This window comes from Plecotus auritus (assembly GCF_963455305.1).
Source record: "Plecotus auritus genome assembly, chromosome: 1".
NCBI classification, from domain to species: Eukaryota; Metazoa; Chordata; class Mammalia; order Chiroptera; family Vespertilionidae; genus Plecotus; species Plecotus auritus.
Genome location: NC_137770.1, coordinates 129,256,091 through 129,277,046, shown reverse-complemented (window position 1 = coordinate 129,277,046; position 20,956 = coordinate 129,256,091). Strand labels below are relative to the sequence as shown.

The window sequence follows — 20,956 nt, the reverse complement described above, 5'->3', positions numbered from 1 at the left end:
AAAGTCATAGTCCTTGACATGGAGAAGGCTATGATTTCATCTGGGAAGCAGATAAGCAGACAACTAAAGGCAACACCATTGCCCTGCCAGTGGTGTGGCTTAGTGGGTGAGCACTGACCAATGAACCAAGAGGACTTTGGCTTGATTCACCATGAAGAGACGTGCCCAGGTTGCAGGCTCAATCCCCAGTAGAGGGCATGCAGGATGCAGCCAATGGATGATTCTCTCTCATCCATGTTTCTCTCTCTCTATCCTTCTTCCTTCCTCTCTCTCTAAAATCATTTTTTTTTAAAGCAACAAGGATACTTTAAAGGAATATAAGTACTGCAGGAAATCAAATATTGGTAAAGTCTTTAATTTTACTATCAAACTAAACAGCTTATGGAGAATAAACAGTACTTTAACATGTAGTCTAGGGAGCAGCTGAGGTGACTTTTAAACATGGTTAATAGGTCTGTTAATGTTGATTGTATTTGCATTTTCACAATTTTGTGGATATGTTTAGAGATATAATACCAAAGATCAAGAGAAAACTAAGCTAAATAGGCAGTAGAAAAGCAATGCTAAGCAAGATAGTTTTCAGGATTCCATTTATACATTGGTTCACTCAAATCATTGTCAAGAAGTATTACTTGTTTCCCTCAGAAAACCCACATTTGGCCTAGTGTCCTCATGAAATATGTGATTAAAACTATCATCCTCAATAACATTGGAGTTCTTAACCTGCAGTCAATTATTTCACATATTATATACTAGTACAAGACCAGATATATTACATTGAGCCATAGTTCTTAAAGCACAGTTCATTCAGGAATATTATAGTGCCTACTTGTTTAATACAATCTTATAAATGATCCCTCACAAAGGATGTAAAAGTCAACAAATATCTTTAATGGGCTAATTGTGTTTCACTGCAGTGTTCAGTCTATGAAGCTTTTTAATAGTGAGAGAAATAATGAATCTTCATTTTAATTTGCAAATATAATTGCCATTTATATATCTTCCTATTTCTATCTTAAGTTCTTATTGACAGCAGAAATTTTCCCCAAACACTAATAGAGTATTTAACATAATTTTATTTATTGAAAGAAAACCCAAGGGGAAAAAAACAACATACAACTATCTGAAACTATTTAGTTGAAGGAAAATATCAAAGAAAAAGTAAGTTAAATCTAAACTTTGAGACCTGAAATGTATCTAATATTCAATATAAACTTAATACAATGTATATTTGATTAAACTTATATACTTAAATATACTGATGAGACTCAAGAAATAAAAATATCCTGGAAATCCAGGACAACAATTAAGAGCTATAGAAAACAAACTGAAACTAATGAGCTAATCCCTAGTTCACAGAATTTGCCATCATTTCATTGAAAACTAAGAATACATTGTAGCTCAACTCATGTAAAATTAGTACAATTGAAATTAAATTCAATCAGTTATAAATATTCCCTTGAGAAAACTATTTCATTTTCTACACAGAGTTTAAGCTCTGCCCTATACAAAATTTTGAATTCCAATTCTTTGTTTTTAATATACTCAATGTGGGTTCAGGGTAGTGTAATCACCACTCATAATTTATTCAGTTTTATATTAATAATTTCAATTAAGTAGTCCATTTACAAGTATATAGATTATTTATTTCTTCTTAACTTTCACTTCTGTTTCTAAGCAGACATAAACATATAATGGATTGATTCTGAATTGACATATTTCACATTAAAATTTCAAGTCTTTAAGTCTTACATTTTCTATGTAATAACATATATATTTATTTATAAATATTATGTATACTCAGGAAAGAACTTTTTATATCAGATTTGAAAAAAGGTCTGATCAGTCTGTGGTAGCTTTTCTCCTAAGTTGAAGTAGAAAATGCCAGAGACATTGCTTTTTAAAAATAAGCACTAAGAAAACTAATTAAACTAGTTAGCTACAAAGGGAACATTGTAGGAAGGAAAATAGCTTGGGATTGAACCCTATGACTTTATTGTTTTCACAGAAAATGTAATAACTCCTCATTGACATCAACTACCCAGTTGCAAGAAGAGTATACCTTCTGCTTTGTTGAGACACAGACAAAGCAATTAGAAAGTAGTCATCAACCAAGAAAAAAATGAATTGAGAGTAAATTTTTTCCAGTTTACATGTCTCTTGAAAGGCCCTGATAGTCGAAAGGCACATTAAAAAAAAACCAAAAAAAACAAAAAACAAAAAAACACACAAAAGAGTTTTTTGATAACATGCATTCAAAAGAATCCTTTGAAATAACTTACTAAAATCAGATTAGCCTATCACCATCTTTCAAATCACACACACACAAAAAAAAATAGAGCAAGAAAAATACCACAGCCCATTTCATACAATTTCAAGTGCCGAACTAAATTAATTGTTCTCAAATTATACATTTTGACAAATAAGTTTATTATAGTCTTTAAAATAAAAATGCATGTTTGGTGAAAAGTTAGTACAGTTGTCACTCATATTTTGTCATATTTTAAAATATGAAAGTAATGAATGAGATTATTTGTACTATCTATAACATGATATAAGTGACTAGCTGTTTTGTGATTCTGATTATCATGGTTATCATACTTTATTGCCATGCAAAGTCAATTCTGTGATGTATGTGAAGTACCATTAGTTTAGCCTATTTCATGGTATTGTGCTATACCATGGATCTTTCAAGTCTCAAAGAAAATTTAAGCACATGAAACTGAAAAAAATATTTTCAACCAGGGATACATAGCATATTATAATTCGTGATGGAGCTAAAAAATATGTAGCAGGAAACATAAAAAATAGGAATATATATTCTTATATTCAATATGTATATTGAATATAAGAATATAAGAGAAGACTCAGATTGTAAAGCACAAAATAAAAGTTATGTTATTTTTAAATAATGCACAATGAGTATTTAATATAAATTCCACAAAAATGGGGCCACTATTACTAATGAAAAGTAATAATATTGGGCATGATTTGGGACTTCTGAAAACTTTAGTGAATTTTGATATCTAAATGTCATCAGTTTTTGGATGCAGTATAATTTTATATATCACTACATAGAAATGCCACCAATAGTAATTCAAATAGGCCAATTGCAGAGATGTTAAAATGTGGAGAAGCAAGTATCTTTGAAATGATGAAACAAAGTAATGCTCCTAATTAATCAAGGATCAATTACTGGCAGTAGGAGATTACGTAGGATAATCTTTCTCCTGGAAATTAAAATCTGCACTGCCTGATGCCTTCCTGTAAAAGAAGAAAAGAGATTGACATCTATCACGCTTAAAATATATTATAAAAAAGAAAAAGAGGGGTATGTTAGTGAGTTCAACTTACAATAAACACAAAAATATTAGGAAAAGGAAGGCAGTTGGTAAACAGGTAAATTGTCATTATTATCACTAATATTAAAGAAGAGACCACTTAACACAATTTACATTTATTTCACTTATCCTAATTAAAAAATTCCTGCATTTTATCCATTGACTTTCAATTAAAGCAATGAAACATTTGATCTGGAGTGAAAAACGTTGATTCTAATTCTGTTTATTGGTTTATATAAATGATCCAGAACCCACTTGAGATATATACTTTGTTACCATATCAATAAATATGATTGCTTTGCAATTCTGATTGCCCTTTGTTCTTGGCACTCATCAGTAATTTCTTAAAAATTTAATCAAAATTAATTTTGAAGTACCAGCCAGTTCTCATGAACTTCTGAAGCCTTGTGTATTTTTACAGTGTGAAAGGTAATAAAGTCTTAATACCTTATTAATGTTTAATAGTAAGATTGAAACTTCCAGTTACAGCTATTTCTTTGTGTAGGTTTACTTAGGAGAAAAATAAACTTGTTTTCCTGAAAATGACATATGTATATCCAAATATTTTGAATGTATGTTTTTTTTTAGTTTTTTTGTAAAATCCTCACTCAAATAAAAGTTTAAGAAAAGAAGGCAGCAATGAGTTAAGCCTCTGTTTAGACCTAAAACCTTTTTATTGGTATTACCAGCAATGAGTGAGCAGAAAATCAATAAAAAAGATGGTCTACTAATACGGGATAATGGAGAAAAGAAGATAGTTGCCACACAAAATGGAAGGCAAATGAAGGAAAATTCAGTATACATTAAGCTAAGTGCCTCAAATATTATTTATCTCTTTGGCGTGACTGTAATTTTGAAAAAACAACAACACAATATGCCTGATTTGTTCAAATAAGTCATGAAATTCATTTTTTGTTTATCCATTTTAATTTAAAGGATTTGGCTTAGCTCAAATCTATCACTACTTAGATTTTCAAACTAGTCCCCTCTTTAACTATGAAAATACACATTAAATTCCAAGTTCATATTTTTTTTCATGTTTTACTTTCAAAGATTTGACGTTTTTTTACATGTATGACAAAAGTGGGAGAGTGCATCAAAGAGTTCCTATTAAAATTTCTTCCTGTAAACATTCAGGTACATGAAGTACTGAAGGTTTATGTCATGGTGACATAACAGATAAATTGTATAGCTATTCTCATTTTGGTGATAAGTGAACATTACTCAACAAACACACATACTGCTTTTCATACCTTACCTGGAAAGAGGCTTTATTGAACATAGCTGTAAAGTTATCTTTTAAGGTGAATTACTGAATTTGCACAAACATTTCTATAGACTTTAAAAAAAAATCAAGCTGTGTCATGTCCCCACTACATTTTGTTGTGCTTTTTATATTAATATTTGCAAATGTTATAATTTAATACTTATATCCCAATTACTTGCATAACCAGTTTTTTTTAAATCCTGGGGTGTTGATAGAACATAATAATAATAATACTATTCTTCTTTAGACAAAAGTCTTAAATGAAGTTAAAAGCTGAGATAATTTAAGGAAAGAGATCTTCAAATTTTCATAACCAACAGGTTTAAGTGAAATTTACAATGCATTGGAAAACTGGCTGGTTAAAGGTATGATTTATCCTCAGGTAGCTCAAAATCATTTTTACAGGTTTTTGTTTTTTTTCTGTAAAAGTGTTTTTTAATCTTTGTAAAATAATAAAATAATATCTCACAATTTGCACAGAGTCTGACTTAAGGGCAGAGGCATGTTACCCTCAGTGTTTAGAATAAAGCCAGATTTTTCAGGCCCAGTTCCGCTGTAGAGTTTGTATGCACTGAAATCACAAACATTTTCTTGTTCCCTCTAAAGCTAGGGCCAATTTCACTTCAAATGGAGGTTAGAGTAAAAATTCACTCTTGCGCTGAGTATTATCTTAACCTTTTGCTCTGGTTGACCCATTTAATAACCTGGAAGAAAAAAAGTTGCTCCCTTGTCTGGTCTCAGTGGACAGTACTTTCTAATGGACAAGAAGCTGAAAGGCCATGGCTGTCTGGTCAAACAAGTATCTCCTCTGCATGGGCTTACGCAGCAGCTTCGGTCCTTTCTTCTTCAGAAGCGGCTTTGTTGTCTTGCCTGTAATTTGCACGTTTAGGCTCTGCAGTTTGTTTATAAAATAGTTTTACACAAACCACTCTTAGCAGTGCAAGCTTCTGAGCTGGAAATTATTCAGGCTTGTTTCATTGAAGGCACTTAGTTTCCATGGCAATTTATAAAAGATGGTGGTTTGGTTTCTTCACTGGAACAGATGACAGTTTGGGTGTTCAAGTGGCCGCGAGCAAACTCCGATAAGCCTGTGTATTATGTAAGCCCAGGTTGACTATCCTGGATAGCAGTGCATGCAAAAAGAGACAGCACACAGTTATCTAGCTTAGCCATGGGAGGAAAACAAACACAAATTATAAAGGTAGGATGGGGATAGGTGGGGAGGATGAATGTTTTAAATAATTCTGAGTTCAGGTTCTTTTCAAGGAAGGGTAACAACCAAAGGTAAAAGGGCCTACATTTATTGAATTCTCTACGTAAAAGCTTTTCCAAAGGAAAATAAATGCCAGCTCTTCACGTACCCTGTTTACAGTGAGGTTTTTGTTGGCAGGTCATTATGTTTCCATGGTAACAAGCAAACTATTCATTTGAAACAAAACCAGCCAAGACTTTGTGCTTTGACAAGAATTTCTATAGCTCTTTTTTCCCCCCAGAGTTCAACCAGATGACCAGATGACACTGTAATCGTTCTCTTCTCTACTCAGGTCAACACTATCTTGTATACGCAGTTTGGAATAACTTATACTTCCATGACATCTTTTTATCCCCAGTGCTTAAAAAATTTGTTTTTATTATTTTATTTTTGAGTCAGTAGTCAGTGGAGGAATCTTTGGTAGTTTGTTTTTTCAATGTCCATTTACAAAGACTCTTCATGCCAGTGCCTGGTGAATCTTTTATAGCCTCTGCCAGGATAAGGTCACCTTCGAGGACTCAGGATAGAGATGAGGACAATAACTGGAAAAAGCCATATATGTACTAAAATTCCAACAGCACCATCAACGGAATCTAAAGACAAGGAAAACAAATGCCAAGAAACAACCAAACAAAAAATAAGTATTCCATGCAACAACCAACTCCACTTTGGTAAACTAATGAAACTTTTTTTTGTATATGAAAACAATTTTGGAAAACTTTTTTTTTTCTTTTTGGTTTTATTTATCAGCTTCATTTCCAAGACAAGTGAAAAGGCTATCATATTATTATATGGTTAGGCACTGGATAAACATATTTGCAGATTTAAATTGGTATAAAATGGTATAAAAACTGATTGTGTAGGTTTGTAGCTACACTCAACCTGAGTTCTGCTAGCCACATGAAAGCATGCACACATAGAAAATTCTCAGAAAACCTAAATGGTCAGCTTACTCCACCCCCCGCACCCTAAGCTTTCAGAAATGTTTAAGTTTAAAGACTTAAACTACACTTGATGAAAACTAGGAAGGAATTGTTATGGGTATTGAAATTAGCTACTACAAATTTACTTATTTCAGAAGTAAATTATGTTCTCTTGCTTTCATCATTTGGAAAGTTTAATTCACCTTATTGAATTTAATTTATAATATTTTTCAGTGATTAAGTTATCAAATGTAAATTTTCTTTGTAATATAGCAACTATCTTTGGTTAATATGTTACTGTCACTGATTCATGTTATGAAATCCAGAGGAAATCCCATTCCCTCTGAGGAGAAAGCATGCTTTTCTGTGCATTTGACAAACCTACTTCATTTGAGCTATTAGTTTTCTAAAGCAAAATTAGCCAGACACAGGGTGAAATTTATAAATGTGTTACTTGAAATGCTAAATGTAATGACAAGAAGGTAAATCTATGAGCAAAATGGCTCATTGTTATATACAATTTTAGTTTCTGTCTTTTTACAATGTTTAAAAATGTAATCAATTGAGTTCATATGAGAGAGCAATCACTGGGTAGCTATACAAATATGACTTTCAACAACTGGACTGATATAATTTCTTACTAATTATACTCAATTAACAAAGACTCTGATTTGCTCTAGACTTAATACAAAATTGACTTTCATGCTCCTTTTGTATATGAATAATTGATGAATTTATTTTTATAAATTTAGTTTCACTGATATCTCTTTATGTGATCACAAAAGTAAAGATTCCAGATGGTTCTATGAAAAATCTTTCAATTGAAAAAAATTTGTAATAGGAATGATTTGAGGTTTCTCAACTTTAAATGAACAACATGAAGATTTTAAGAAGCAGCTCAATACACAATTCTGATGTTTTTTGCATTATTTATACCTCTTTTATATAAAAATTGATTTGTAGTGAAAAATCACATTTGAAGACATCATTAAACCATAATATTCAAACCGGAGTAAAACTGAAACCAAATTACCAAAAGATTGTGGTGCAGGTAGAAGGAGATTAAATATACCAGAAAAAAAAAAAGAATAGGGCTAGCCGTAGCCAGTTTGGCTCAGCGGATAGAGCATTGGCCTTTGGACTGAGGGGTCCCGGGTTCGGTTCTGGTTGGGGGCATATCCCCAGGTTGTGGGCTTGGTCCCCAGTGAGAGGTGTGTAGGAGGGAGCTGATCACTGATTCTCTCTCATCATTGATGTTTCTATCTCCCTCTTCCTCTCCCTTTCTCTCTGAAATCAATAAAAATATATTAAAAAAAAATAGGGCTAATCCATTACTTAATATAGGGTGTCCTCCAAAAATGTATATACATACTTTGAATAATTGTAAAGGAAGTGCTTATTAAAATACATTTCATTTTCAAAATTGAGCTATCAGCTGTTAAAGTGTGTATACATTTTTGGGAAAACACTGTTAAGACTGTTTAAAATATTAAACTTTTTAAAATGTTCAACAAACGTAAAACCTAAGAAATATTTTCATAAACTGGGGGAATGAAAAGCAGTATGTCTGTATAAATATATGCTGAGTATATAGATTAACTAAATCTTTTAAGAAAAGCTGAAAATCTCTGAAATTAATAATATCAACTAAAATATTTTAAAATCCCAATTAAAAATCATAAATCTACATCAAAATTTTATTCTTTCTTAGGCTAAACAAGCATACAGCCAAATTTAATACTTTGCTTTTAAGCTATCCTCAAAATTTTAGCTTCTTAATATAAGAAATTCTAAATAACAAACTAAAATAAATGTTTAGATTAGAATATATTAATTTGTAATATTAATATTACATTACTTTAACACCTCATCAAACCAATTCAAAAAGAGACACTTACTCTTAGTCGTTAGGTCTTGTTTTGCACATTCTCCTTCTGCAATTGATACATCATCAATGGCAATGTCACCTTCTATGCCAGGACCTCGGATACCTTCAAAAATGAGCTGCAAATATGAATGAAACAAACCTAAATGCAGAGCTTCAATTTAATTTCTATTGAGAAATTTATGAGCAAAACTTAAAATTGTCAACATTCCAAACATCTTTTACACTCAATAGTCTTCAAAATTCTTACTTACCAAAACCAAAATATCTTAATAAAAAAACCCATATGTCTTGCATAGTATAAGGTTTTTTTTTTTTTTTACAGCAAAATCTCTGCATTGGTTTTAAAACAATGCTACACTTAGTTGAATGATATAATAAAACACCTACTACAAACCCTATTACTTTTCATTTTCTGGGGTAAGGAAAATTTTTTGTTTGAGCAGTATTTCTCTGAAAAAGATTCCCTCCAAATTTCTCTATGTAACACATAATACCAGTTTTTTTTTTTTTCTTTAGAAATGTTTCAAGGAATGAATCTGTTCTGGGTTCTCTACAACAGTATTATATCTTTTGAAGCCCAGAGCAAGGGTTTATCATATCTAGTAGCTGACCTTTGGATTTCCAGAATCTAGAACAGTGGTTTGCACTGAGGCTTAATACAGGTGTTGAAAGAATAGAGGAGTAAAATAACCTTCCTTTGTTGCTAAATTCTGGATACAATGTCAATATAAGGACAATTAGAAAATTATTATAGCAATTATTTTATTTATAGAAACATAACTCAAAATTTTCTCTACAAACTATTAATTAATTTTTTGTTTCCAGTTAAACCTTTTAATCTGTTTGATACTAAAAGGCAACCTAAGCTTTTTGTGACTATCATCCTAGAAAAAATTTCTACATGTCAAAATAAAATATCTGTTTTGGTCTTTCCAGAGAATAATTAGCTTAATAAAAAGTATTTTTTTTTTATTTTTAAAATATATTTTATTGACTTTTACAGAGAGGAAGAGGGATAGAGAGTTAGAAACATTGATGAGAGAGAAACATTGAACAGCTGCCTCCTGCACATCCTCCTACTGAGGATGTGCCCACAACCAAGGTACATGCTCTTGACCGGAATCGAACCTGGGACCTTTCAGTCCACAAGCTGACACTCTATCCACTGAGCCAAACCAGTTAGGGCATAAAGAGCAATTTTTAACATCAAGCTGATGTGTGCATTTTAATACAATTTCTAGCCTTTTTTCATTGCAACAATTTAAGGTGAAAGTCTATTTATATGAATACCAAAATTGTTGTTTTACTATTTTATCTTTGGGGTATCTTAATATGGCTTCTTAAAGGCAAATTTGTAGTGATTTTCAGAGAATTTAGGCATTATTTGAGAAGCAACCTTTGACCCACTGGCCTCTGATATGCTATTATAATTTCACCAGAGGCCCAGTGCATGAATTTCGTGCACTGGGGGGTGTCCCTCAGCCCAGCCTGCACCCTTTCCAATCTGGGACCCCTTGGGGGATCGGGCCTAAACCAGCAGTCGGACATCCCTCTCACAATCCAGGACTGCCGGCTCCTAACCACTCGCCTGCCTGCCTGCCTGATTGCTCCTAACCACTTCTGCCTGCCAGCCTGATCACCCCTTAACCACTCCTCTGCTGCCCTGATTGACACCTAACTGCTCCCCTGCCGGCCCGATCGCCCCCAACTTCCCTACCTGGCCAGCCCGATCACCCCCAACTGCCCTCCCCTGCTGGCCCGATTGCCCCGAACTGCCCTCCCCTGCAGGCCTGGTTGCCCCCAACTGCCCTCCCCTGCTGACCATCTTGTGACAATGTGGGGGTGGCCATCTTGTGGTGGCCATCTTGTGGCGGCCATCTTGTGATGACATGGGGGTGGCCATCTTGTGATGACATGGGTGGCCATCTTGTGACATGAGGGTGTGAGGGTCAATTTGCATATTACCTCTTTATTATATAGGATTGATTGAAATAATTGTAAGCAAATGAATTAGTTATCAACTTTAGTATTAAGTCCCTGTCCCCACTTAGACATCATCCATACGTATAAGAATAATTTTCATAACTTGAAGGAGAAAAAAATTGAGAAGTTTTGACTCATATTTAATTTCTGTAGAGAGGTTTTCCTGCTCGCTTATGTTGAGGTATGTCAATAAAGAGTGTCCAAAGCCATTTCTTAGAAGAATATCCAAAAGGTCCTATATCACTGAAGCCATAAAAAAATTGCACGTCAGTGCTAAACTCTTCTGAACACGGTTGGCAGTATATAGATGCTCAGTCCGCAGCATTGTCAAGGAAGCATATTTTGGCTGTCTGGAAATAATGGCTTACATATGACTTGGGATGGTATTTTGGAAGGTATCTGGGAAGTGGCCAAACAACCCTCACATGACTGTTTAAATCACAAGTGAGAATTTAAAAAAAAAATACCCAGGGTCAGCACCCGGGGAACGAGGCGGCCACGGAGAGGGCCTGGTGGTGAGGCTCTTGGTGCGGAGGCGCTGCCCGGGGTGGGGGTGGTGTGGCCCCCTTACGCTGTTGCTGTCAGTGAGGAGGGAAAGCGCTGCGGCCGGCAAGCGCCCCACTGTGGGACCAGGGAATGGCGTGGCCCACAAACAGCTCCGAGCTTTTGGAGAGAGTACGAGGCTGAAATCCTGCCCAAGGATATCCAACAAGTGCGGGTGTCCTGCCAATGAGTTAGAGGTCTGTATCCATCTGATGGAGTCATTCCAGGGCTGGCTTGCCTCAGGGATCACACCAATGCACAATTCGAACCCTTGGCTGCCCTGATGGCATTGGGCGCCCCAACCCGGCAGAAAAGGTTGGGATTGTTTACAACCTGCTGTCTCTGCGCTTCCCCTCCCGCATCCCTGTGAAGACCTTGCAGAGGAGCTGACACCTGAGTCCACGGGCTCTGTGTATAAGGCAGCAAACTGGCATGAGAGGGAGAGCTGGGACATGTTTGGAGTCCTCTTGGACAACCATCCTGACGTAAGAAGGGTCCTGACAGACTGTGGCTTTGAGGGACAGCCTTTCCGGAAAGACTCCCCCTGTCTGGCTAATTGAGTTCCGCTATGATGAGGAGGTGAAGCTGGCGGTGGCTGAACTGGTGGAGTTGGCCCAAGAGTTCCGCATGTTTGACCTGAACAGTCCTTGGGAGGCCTTGGGAGGCTTTCCTTGCCTATGCCCAGCCTCCGGGAGTCTCAAGCTTGAAGCCTGAGACAAGAAACCCGAAACCAAATAGCTCTAGGAAGGCATATGGATCCTAGAAAGCACCACATCTATAATTAAGTGTCCGTGTAAATAAAATCCTACTTAGATTCACCAAATAAATAAATAAATAAATACCCATAGTATACTAGTAAACATTCAAGAACACTGAATATGGAAAAGAAATAATTTTAATGACTGCACAATATTCCACCTTATTAATATTTATTTAACCAGTACCTATTGTAATTGCTAAACATTAAAATTATTTTTTAGCAATTCTGAACAAATTCAGAATTGCTAAAATTGAGGTGAATAAATTCCAAAACATTTTTATACACACTTATTTAGACCACATGGGTATTTAAAGTCATTAAAAACTGCCCCTATAGCACTCTATCTGTGAGAAGGCATTATCATTTTTGCTAACCATGTGTTTTTAAATATATTTTTATTGATTTCAGAGAGGAAAGGAGAGTGGGAGAGATATAGAAACATCAATGATGAGAGAGAATCATTGATAGGCTGCCTCCTGCATGCCCCCTACTGGGGATGGAGCCAGCAACCCAGGCATGTGCCCTTGACCAGGAATCAAACCTAGGACCCTCCAGTCTACAGGCCTACACTCTATCCACTGAGCCAAATCAGCTAGGGTAACCATGTGTTTTTAAATCTTTTGGATTGATGCCACTTATCTGGTAGAGAATCAATGTTAGAATAAATCAGTGGTTATTTTCATCCCCTTTATAGTTTTAGTTATGGGATGTTAAGTCTTCTCTCCTGAAAATAACAGCATAAATGAAATATTATCTTGGAGAAAGTCAAAGCTTAGGTTCATGTTGATATGAATCTTATTTCATAAAATCAAGCATTTCCATTTGGCCATAAGACTAATACTTTATTGAATGTGAGTAAAGTGATGTCATCACAGATTTTTCTTTTATGTGGGTATTTTAAGGGATCGAACTGAATAAAGTGTAGATTTCTGACTTATACTCAAATTTTAATTCTTGAAGGAATAGGAATGCATTATTCAAGAAATTTTGTCTGGTAAAGAGGAAAATTCTTGAGTCACCAAGACTTTTCATTTTAAAAGATGGAGAGGGAAAGGAAGGGGAGTGAACACTGCTCACAGAGTAAAATGCAGGGTTTACAATGTAGTGGTGGCAAAGATAAAGGGATATGCTTTGTGTGTGAAGTGAGATGCTGGTGAAAAGGATAGTAAGGGTAGGTTAGAAGGTTCTGCACCCGCTCACACAGAATTTAAACAGAAGCTGAAGTCAGAATTCTTTTACTGGAAGGGATGCTCGAGAAACAGGTTTCGGAGTACATAGATTCTCCATCTTAGGCAGAGGTGAATAGATAGTGAAATTAACCACAGTGTTTCTTATTTAAAGTACATAATTATTTTGAATAAGTTCTTGTTACCTAGAGATAAGAATCAAGATAAAATAACAGGGTTATCCATAGACACAGACAGTGGGTTGTGAAGGCTTGGGTGGGAGCGGGGTGGGAGGGGAGTGGGAGGAGGATGGGAGGAGGCAATGGGGGGGAAGGGACATATGTAATACTTTCACCAATAAAGATTTATAAAAAAAATAATAGGGTTATTTAAAAAATAAAAACTAAAATATATAAAGCATCAAAATCATTCCTGTACTTTCAAAGTTGCTTTCCCTGGAATGACCCTGTCATTGCTCACAGCACTTCAAAACTTCCCTTACTGACTTTAAAATGTTAAACACTTTGGAGCAGGGAAGGCACATCCACCAGAATAGAAAAAAAATCAGGCAAACTTACCTTCATCTCCTTAAATATTATTCTCCAGGCATTTTATATTAAGTGAAAATCCCTTAATAGCATATATTAAATCATCTTTATAGAGATTTAGCAGTGAAATCTGAAAATATGAACATTCACTTTGATTCTCAGTTACCAAATCCATAAAGTAGGAAATATTAAAAGCTCTTCTGCCCACTTCACAGAATGTTATTGGAGAACTTATTGGTAATTTCAAAACTTAAAATGAAAATCTAAATCCTCCTACTTTCCCTACTAATTTTTTTTTCCTTTGTCTCTCTGTGCAGCTTCATCCAAAACACAAGATGGGAACTAAGCTTATGCTACCAATCAAGCCCCAAGGCAGAGAGGGTGTGAAGGCAGCTGCCACCCTTTTTTAATGGTCAGATTGAGAGAGAGTGCTGGGAAACCTTTGAAGGTAAACATCAGTCGATTGACTGATGTAATTTAATATGCTGGCAATATGTTGATTCTATGTGTGTAGTTGGCTGAAAAGCAAACATACGAATCATCAGAAGTCAAAGTTTCATGTGTCCGGAGGACTGCCTATGTCTAGAACATTTTCTCATATGAATACTTCATCCTTTGGTGATTCTGAATGAATTGTTGCAGTAATAAAAGTTGGCTGATTTGAAAATCTATTATTTACACTTATCTGTATAACTATGGGTAATATAGTTTGTCACTGTATAGAGTCAGTTGATTACTTGCTATATAAGCATGGTGGGTGTTTCATTTCTTGTGTGGAAATAGTCATGGAATTAGTAGTAGCTGTTACTAGAATAATAAAAATAATTTCTGACAATCAAACTCTTGGTTTAGTTATAATCAGTGTTTTTAATATTTATTTGTAATCTTGTGATGATGGGAAATTTCATCCAATCGGTCAGAGAAATACTGTAGTCTGCCTCTGGGTACTATTTGAGGAGGAAGAAAACGGTCTTGAGCAGTATGTTTGTTTTCTGTCAATTTCCACAGCAGCTTTGCTATTGAGAAGCTATAGATTGTGTTTTACTTGTCTTGACTCTTACAAAGAAATTTTTATTGCATTGTTTTGTTTATGCTCTGAACCCCAACTACAATTATATCTTTGAATTATTATAATAACACTAGAGGCCCAGTGCACAGAATTCGTGCATGGGGGGGGGGGTTCCCCTTAGCCTGGCCTGCACCCTCTGGCAATCTGGGACCCCTCTGGGGATGTCCCACTGCTGGGGGGACCGGGCCTAAACTGACAGTCGGACATCGCTCTCACAATCCAGGACCGCTGGCTCTTGACCGCTGGCTCTTAATCGCTCGCCTGCCTGCCTGCTTCATCACCCCTAACTTGCCTGACTGCCTCATCGCCCCTAACCACCTTTGCCTGACTGCCTTATCGCCCCTAACCACTCGCTTGCCTGCCTGATCACCCCTAACTGCTTGCCTGCCTGCCTGATCGCCCCAACCCCCTCTGCCTTGCCCCACTGCCGCTGCTTAGTTCAGAAGGACATCCAGAAGGTCATTTGGCTGCCTGGTCTAATTAGCATATTATGCTTTTATTATTATAGATTCTGTAGTTTCTAATAAACTCATAAGAGGCTTGCAGGCTAAGTAACTCTTTACCGTTACTTTAAAAAAAAAAATATTGTCTTGACTGTAAGGTAGATAACAGAAATAAAATGCATAGATATTAAATTTAAGAATGTACCATGACCAAACATTTAAGAGTTTATAAAAATAAATCCTTATCTTTATCTCAAACATAAAAATAAGAAACTCTAGCAATTAATTACAATATGATGTATCTCAACTTGGCAGAAATGACCTGTATGAAATGGAAATAATATAAAATGCTCTCTAATTGAATAGATTAGATTATGTAATATTTTGATGAAGTACCATCATGATTCTGACTACTATTTTATTACAGAGATAAAACTGTTAGGTCTGATTAAGCAATTGAATTGATACCCCTCCCCCAAAAACTGACTTTTCGGGCTATTTCACAATGGACATTCCCTTTGCTGAGACCACAATTTCACTCGCTGTGACGACATTCCATTATCTCCCCTCCGGGTATGCACAAAGAAGTCTCCCCCAGAAAAAGCCCGCCAAAAGTCATTTAAAAGCCACTGACAGCCCTAACCAGTTTGGCTCAGTGGATAGAGCGTCGGCCTGCGAACTGAAGGGTCCCAGGTTCGATTCCGGTCAAGGGCATGTGCCTTGGTTGTGGCACATCCCCAGTGGGGGGTGTGCAGGAGGCAGCTGATCAATGTTTCTCTCTCATCGATGTTTCTAACTCTCTATCCCTCTCTCTTCCTCTCTGTAAAAAATCAATAAAATATTTAAAAAAAAAAAAAAAAAGCCACTGACACCTGTTACTGGGTGCTGGAGCCATCCAGGCTCAGCCACCTGCTGTGCAGATGATCAAATAAATCCGTAATCCCTCACCATTCTGTCCTTGTGCATTCCTCCTTCGATGACCTAACATTTGGTGTCGAAACCCGGGAGGGTTCCATGGGAATGGGGAGCCATTGCCTTGGTTTCAGTCACCCCGAGTTTGCTTCTTGGAGAGCAATAGGCAGTGGCAGCTTGTCCTGGGCTTACCTCCGAATGCTCAGGTGACTCGATTGCTGACCTCGGTCAGGCCTCCATCCCTTATTGGGTTCCCCCCGCCTCACCCCCAGCCAGCCAAGCAGGACCCCGGACTGGGAATCTCTCCTTCTCCATTGCTGACCCTCCATCCCACACCAGCCAATCTTCTCTAGGTGAGTGATGTTCCACAATTCCCCTCGTCTCGAGTTATCTGCCTACTCACTCTCGCTGACTTTTCGAAAGTCTTTCATCTCAAAGTCCTAGCGCTAGGCCAGAAGACTCCTCAGCCATTTGGCTTTGGGTCCTTCTGGATTGGGGATGCCCAGTCCTGAGGGTCACCTCTCGTTTCTCGTGGTGATTTGTTTAGCAGTGGGGATGCCTGCCCTAAACAGTCACCTTTGGATTTGTGGTCTGTCACTCACCCTTCCTCTCTCGTGGGTCACGCCACACTCCCTCTGAAGACTTGCAGGGGAAATCATGCCAAATCATCTCACTTTATTTTGTAACACTGTTTGGCCACAACATAAACTAGATAATAAGTCTCAATGGTCTGAAAATGGCACTTTTAATTTTAACACACTGAGCAATTTAGATAATTTCTGTCACTGCAATGGAAAATGGTCAGAGATTCCCTGCGTCCAGGCCTTTTTCACCCTTCAGTCCCAATCTTCTCTCGGTCCTGCTCTCCCAGATCTTTCTCCTTCACACAAAACCTCTTACTCCTAACACTTCTGATTCTGAGTCTACTTTGACCTAGCAGACCACCAACCTCCACCCCCTTAAACACCCTTTCCCTCACCTGCAGTAGATTCCCAAAACCCATACCCTCCTAACCAGCAACCACCTTCTCCCCAAGCTCTTGAGAGCCCAAATCCTGAGAATGTGAGCTTCAAAACAGCCTTTTCCCATCTAACCCTCATTCTTAGGCCACCCAAAGATCACCTTCTTCAACAGCCTCTTCTATTCCAGTGCCCATTCTACCCCTGAGCGAGGTATCAGGAACTGAGGGTATTGTCAATTATAACAAACTTAATGAAATCACTCAGGGCCCTCACGAAAACCCAGCTCTCCTCCTCTCCCGCTTAATGGAGGCCTTACAGAAAATGACCACCTTAGACCCCACCTCCCCAGAGGGAGCCCTTCTTCTGAACACCCATTAATATCCCAAACAGCTCCCGACACACACCATAAACTTTGAAAAATAAACAGAGGTCCACAAACCCCTCAAAAAGACCTCATTAACCTGGCCTTTAAGGTCTTTAATAATAGAGATGAGGAGACCCAAATCCAAAAACAAAAGAGAGACCAGGCCAAGGCTGAGGCCCAGAGGAGGCCTTCCAGCTCCTAGCCAGCACTCTCATGAAACTCAAACAAAGTGCCGGTCCTCCAACCAAGGGTAAGTCAGGGGCTAAGCCTCCTCAGGCCCATGCTTCAAATGCAACAAGGAAGGGCACTGGGCCAAGTCCTGCTCAAATCTGAGACCCCCGCCTGAGCCCTGCCCAAGGTGCATAAGGGAAGGCCACTGGAAATCAGACTGTAGTCTGGCTGCTCCAAGTCGGATCTCAGTCAGTCCAGTAAGGCTGTCCTCTGGATCTTGGTTGGAACTCTCAGACCTCCTGGGACTGGCCATTGAAGAAGCTGCCCAGGCCCTAACATGGCTCCACAGACTTACATCACCAGGACAGAGCCTTGGATAATGACTGTGGTGGCAGGTAAGCTGATCTCCTTTTTAAATGACACTGGGGCCACTTATTCTGCCCTCTTCGAATTTGCTGGGACCCTTGTCCCCTCCTCGGTCTCTATTATGGGAGTTGACGGACTAGTCTCACAGCCATTAGCCACCTCACATCTACACTGCATCTTACTAAATACCCCATTCACTCTTTTCTCATTCTACCTTGGTGCCCGGCCAGGGCCACCATGCATCCCCTCATAAAGCCCAGTTGTTCCAAACCACAGTCACCTACCTCAGTTTCGCTATCTCACCCCACAAGGCCGAGCCATTCCTTGGACTGTAAACGCCTTATCTCCTTATCTCCTCCATGACTGTCCCCTCCTCTGAACAAGATGGTCTCCTTTCTTGGGTTTGCTGGATACATTCACCTCTGCGTTCCCAACTTTAGTCTTCTCCCACTGAGCAAAGGGACCACTCACTGAGCCTTTAGATCCCAAGGCCACATTCTCACCCCTTTAATGCTCTGAAAACTGCTCTGACCTCAGCGCCTTCTCACCACCAACCCCTCCCCCCGACCCCACCTTTCCCAAAGAACAACTTTCTTTATTGCACATGCTTATTTAACAGTCTGGCTATTATCAGAAGCTGAGCTCACTATCTCCCAAACCTTAGCATGTTATCTCTAAGGAAAAATCTGGCAGTTTTGAATCCAAGTGGCTAGAGGCCTGGGAACAGGCTGCTGGGCCTGCTTCCTCCCTCCTCTGCCTTTTCTCCTGCCTCATATGCCTATAGATAATTTTCCAAAGTCTTTTGGTAACTTAAAGGCTTTGGAGCATTGTTGGATTAAATGATAAACATCTAAACATTTTAAAATAGCATACAATACTGAAACATTGATTGCTAGGCATGTTTTAATTTGTCTGCTCTTAGTTTTTATTACAGAAGGTCTCTTGTACTTTGTTGAAGGTATATTTTCTTGAAAGTAAGAGTACATTTAATGTGTGTTCATAAATTTTAATCTAAGAAATGCTGGCTATTTACTTTTTGGTAATCATTGGAAAATTAAGGTTTCTAAGAGTGAAGAAGTCTAATACATTTTTAAAGAAAAAAGAAAGGAAAGGTCTGTACAAGTTGCTGAAGGTATGACAGAAAGAAAGAATATTAGAGTAGAAATACTTGATGGAAAATCTGAGGCATGGTTATGCATTTTTGAAGGACATAGAAATAAGGTTTGAAGGCTAATTTGAAAGTGTGAAATTTTTGAAAGTTGGATATAGGATGAGAAGGAAAAGAGAAATGTTGAAAGAAAGAAATAAGTTCTAAAGTTAACTATTTAAAGTTTAAACAAAGACCAGACCATTAGCTAATTTATAGCCTGCCTGTAATTAAAAAGGTCTTATCTCCCCGCTGACAAGGACAGAAAAAGAGGGGGAGAGGGGAAAAGAAAGAAAAAAAGCGGGGGTGGGGGGTGGGGGCGGGGGATTTTACTCTGAGCCATTTTACTCTGAGCAAGAAAGCCTGAGGTTTCAGTCTCCAAGCTTGGCAGGATAAGGTTGCTGGATACTTCTTAAGCTAAACCAGAATATTCAGCAGCGGAATTTTAAGATAGAAGCATAATGCCTCAGACCCCCACCCAGCCTGCTCTTCAGATTGGCTGGGGGTGCAGGTAGCATCTGTACTTCATGGGTCAAATGTATGTTTGCTTACTTTGCTTTTTCAATAAAGGAGCATACTTTAATTACTTGACAAGTTAGCTTTTCACAATATAATCAAGGTCTCATATAAACTTATTCATATGAGAAGCCAATATTTTATGAGCAACTGGTTCTAGTAAAGTCTAAAGTAAAATTTGCATTTATATGCAAATGAGAACTAGTCAAAAGAATGCTCTTTAGAAGTAAATTTAAGCTTAAAAGGAAGAAATTTAAAAATCTCTTCCACTACTATTTACAGAGTAAACTAAAAGTTATTATTCAATCATTAAATCTAACCATTAATGATATACCATAAGCAAAAGAAAGTTACTTTTACTTGAGATGTATGCACTGCAATATTGGCCAGTATGTCTCTCTCCTATCTGTTTTTCTGGGAGGCAACCAACTTGGTTGCTCTGTTTGAAAGAAAATAAAATTCTTTAATGTAGCAATATTAAGATGTAAAAGTAAAAACAGCAAGGATTAAGGTTCAGTAAAAATAAGAAGTTAAGCCAGTGAATGGGAGATTATAACCTCAGGAAATTTAAAGTATTAAGTTTGGCTGGAAATAGATCCTACTCTTTCCCACACTGTTAACAAATTAGAAAAATCAGGCAGGAGAAAAACCCTTTAATAGCAAGGGACAAAACTAGAAAAATAAAAACCTTGCCCCCAGCGTAAGCAATCCTCCCCTAGCAAATAACTAGTCAGGCAACTAAGACTCCCTAATCTAAGACACCTAATCTTTTCTTCCCTAAAGATAACATCTAGGTTTCAGTTGTATTTCAGCTTGTCACTGGGTGCTGGAGCCATCCAGGCTCAGCCACCTGGTGTACGGATGATCGAATAAATTCGTAATCCCTCACCATTCTGGCCTCATGCATTCCTCCTTTGGTGACCTAACAAAAACCATGTATCTTTCCTCTTCTATAATTACAAAGGCATTTGATTTAATTGCCATGAAAAAGGAAGTAACAACATCTACATACTTGGGGAGAAAATGTTGAAGTTTAGGTCTCCTAAAACAGGGTTCAGATTATGGAAACCCCATACACAATAAGGTTGATACTTAAAATGATTTCACTGAAATGACGTTTAAAATTTAATGTTTTCACTGTATGTCCATGCAATTCAGAAAACTTGGTATGTAAGAAATACTGCATAATCAGAAAGCTAACACTTGTTTTGTAAATTCAAGTGGCAATTAAAAAATATATATATATGTGAATTTATGTATTATAATTATACCACACAAAATAATTTTGGTTCATGAGATGACAATTTCTTATGTACATATAATGTTTTAAAACAT

The 20,956-nt window shown here is 37.3% G+C and overlaps 1 protein-coding gene and 1 pseudogene across 4 annotated transcripts in view; one reads left to right on the top strand and one right to left on the bottom strand.

Moving 5' to 3' along the window:
• Positions 1-3,936: 3,936 nt before the first annotated feature.
• The window catches only part of MDGA2 (MAM domain containing glycosylphosphatidylinositol anchor 2), a 1,034,824-nt gene continuing 1,017,804 nt past the window's right edge, over positions 3,937-20,956 (bottom strand). For all 3 annotated transcript variants that reach the window (XM_080666137.1, XM_080666138.1, XM_080666139.1), the window contains exons 16-17: positions 8,682-8,787; positions 3,937-6,453 (exon numbers count right to left, since the gene is read on the bottom strand). In XM_080666137.1, coding sequence (XP_080522263.1) covers positions 6,365-6,453; positions 8,682-8,787 — 195 coding nt within the window. In that variant the 3' untranslated portion in view covers positions 3,937-6,364. The remainder of the gene's footprint in view (positions 6,454-8,681; positions 8,788-20,956) is intronic.
• On the top strand, positions 11,025-11,911 carry LOC308255215 (NADH dehydrogenase [ubiquinone] iron-sulfur protein 3, mitochondrial-like; annotated as a pseudogene). The gene is made up of 2 exons: positions 11,025-11,037; positions 11,126-11,911. The product of its transcript is annotated as an NADH dehydrogenase [ubiquinone] iron-sulfur protein 3, mitochondrial-like (transcript).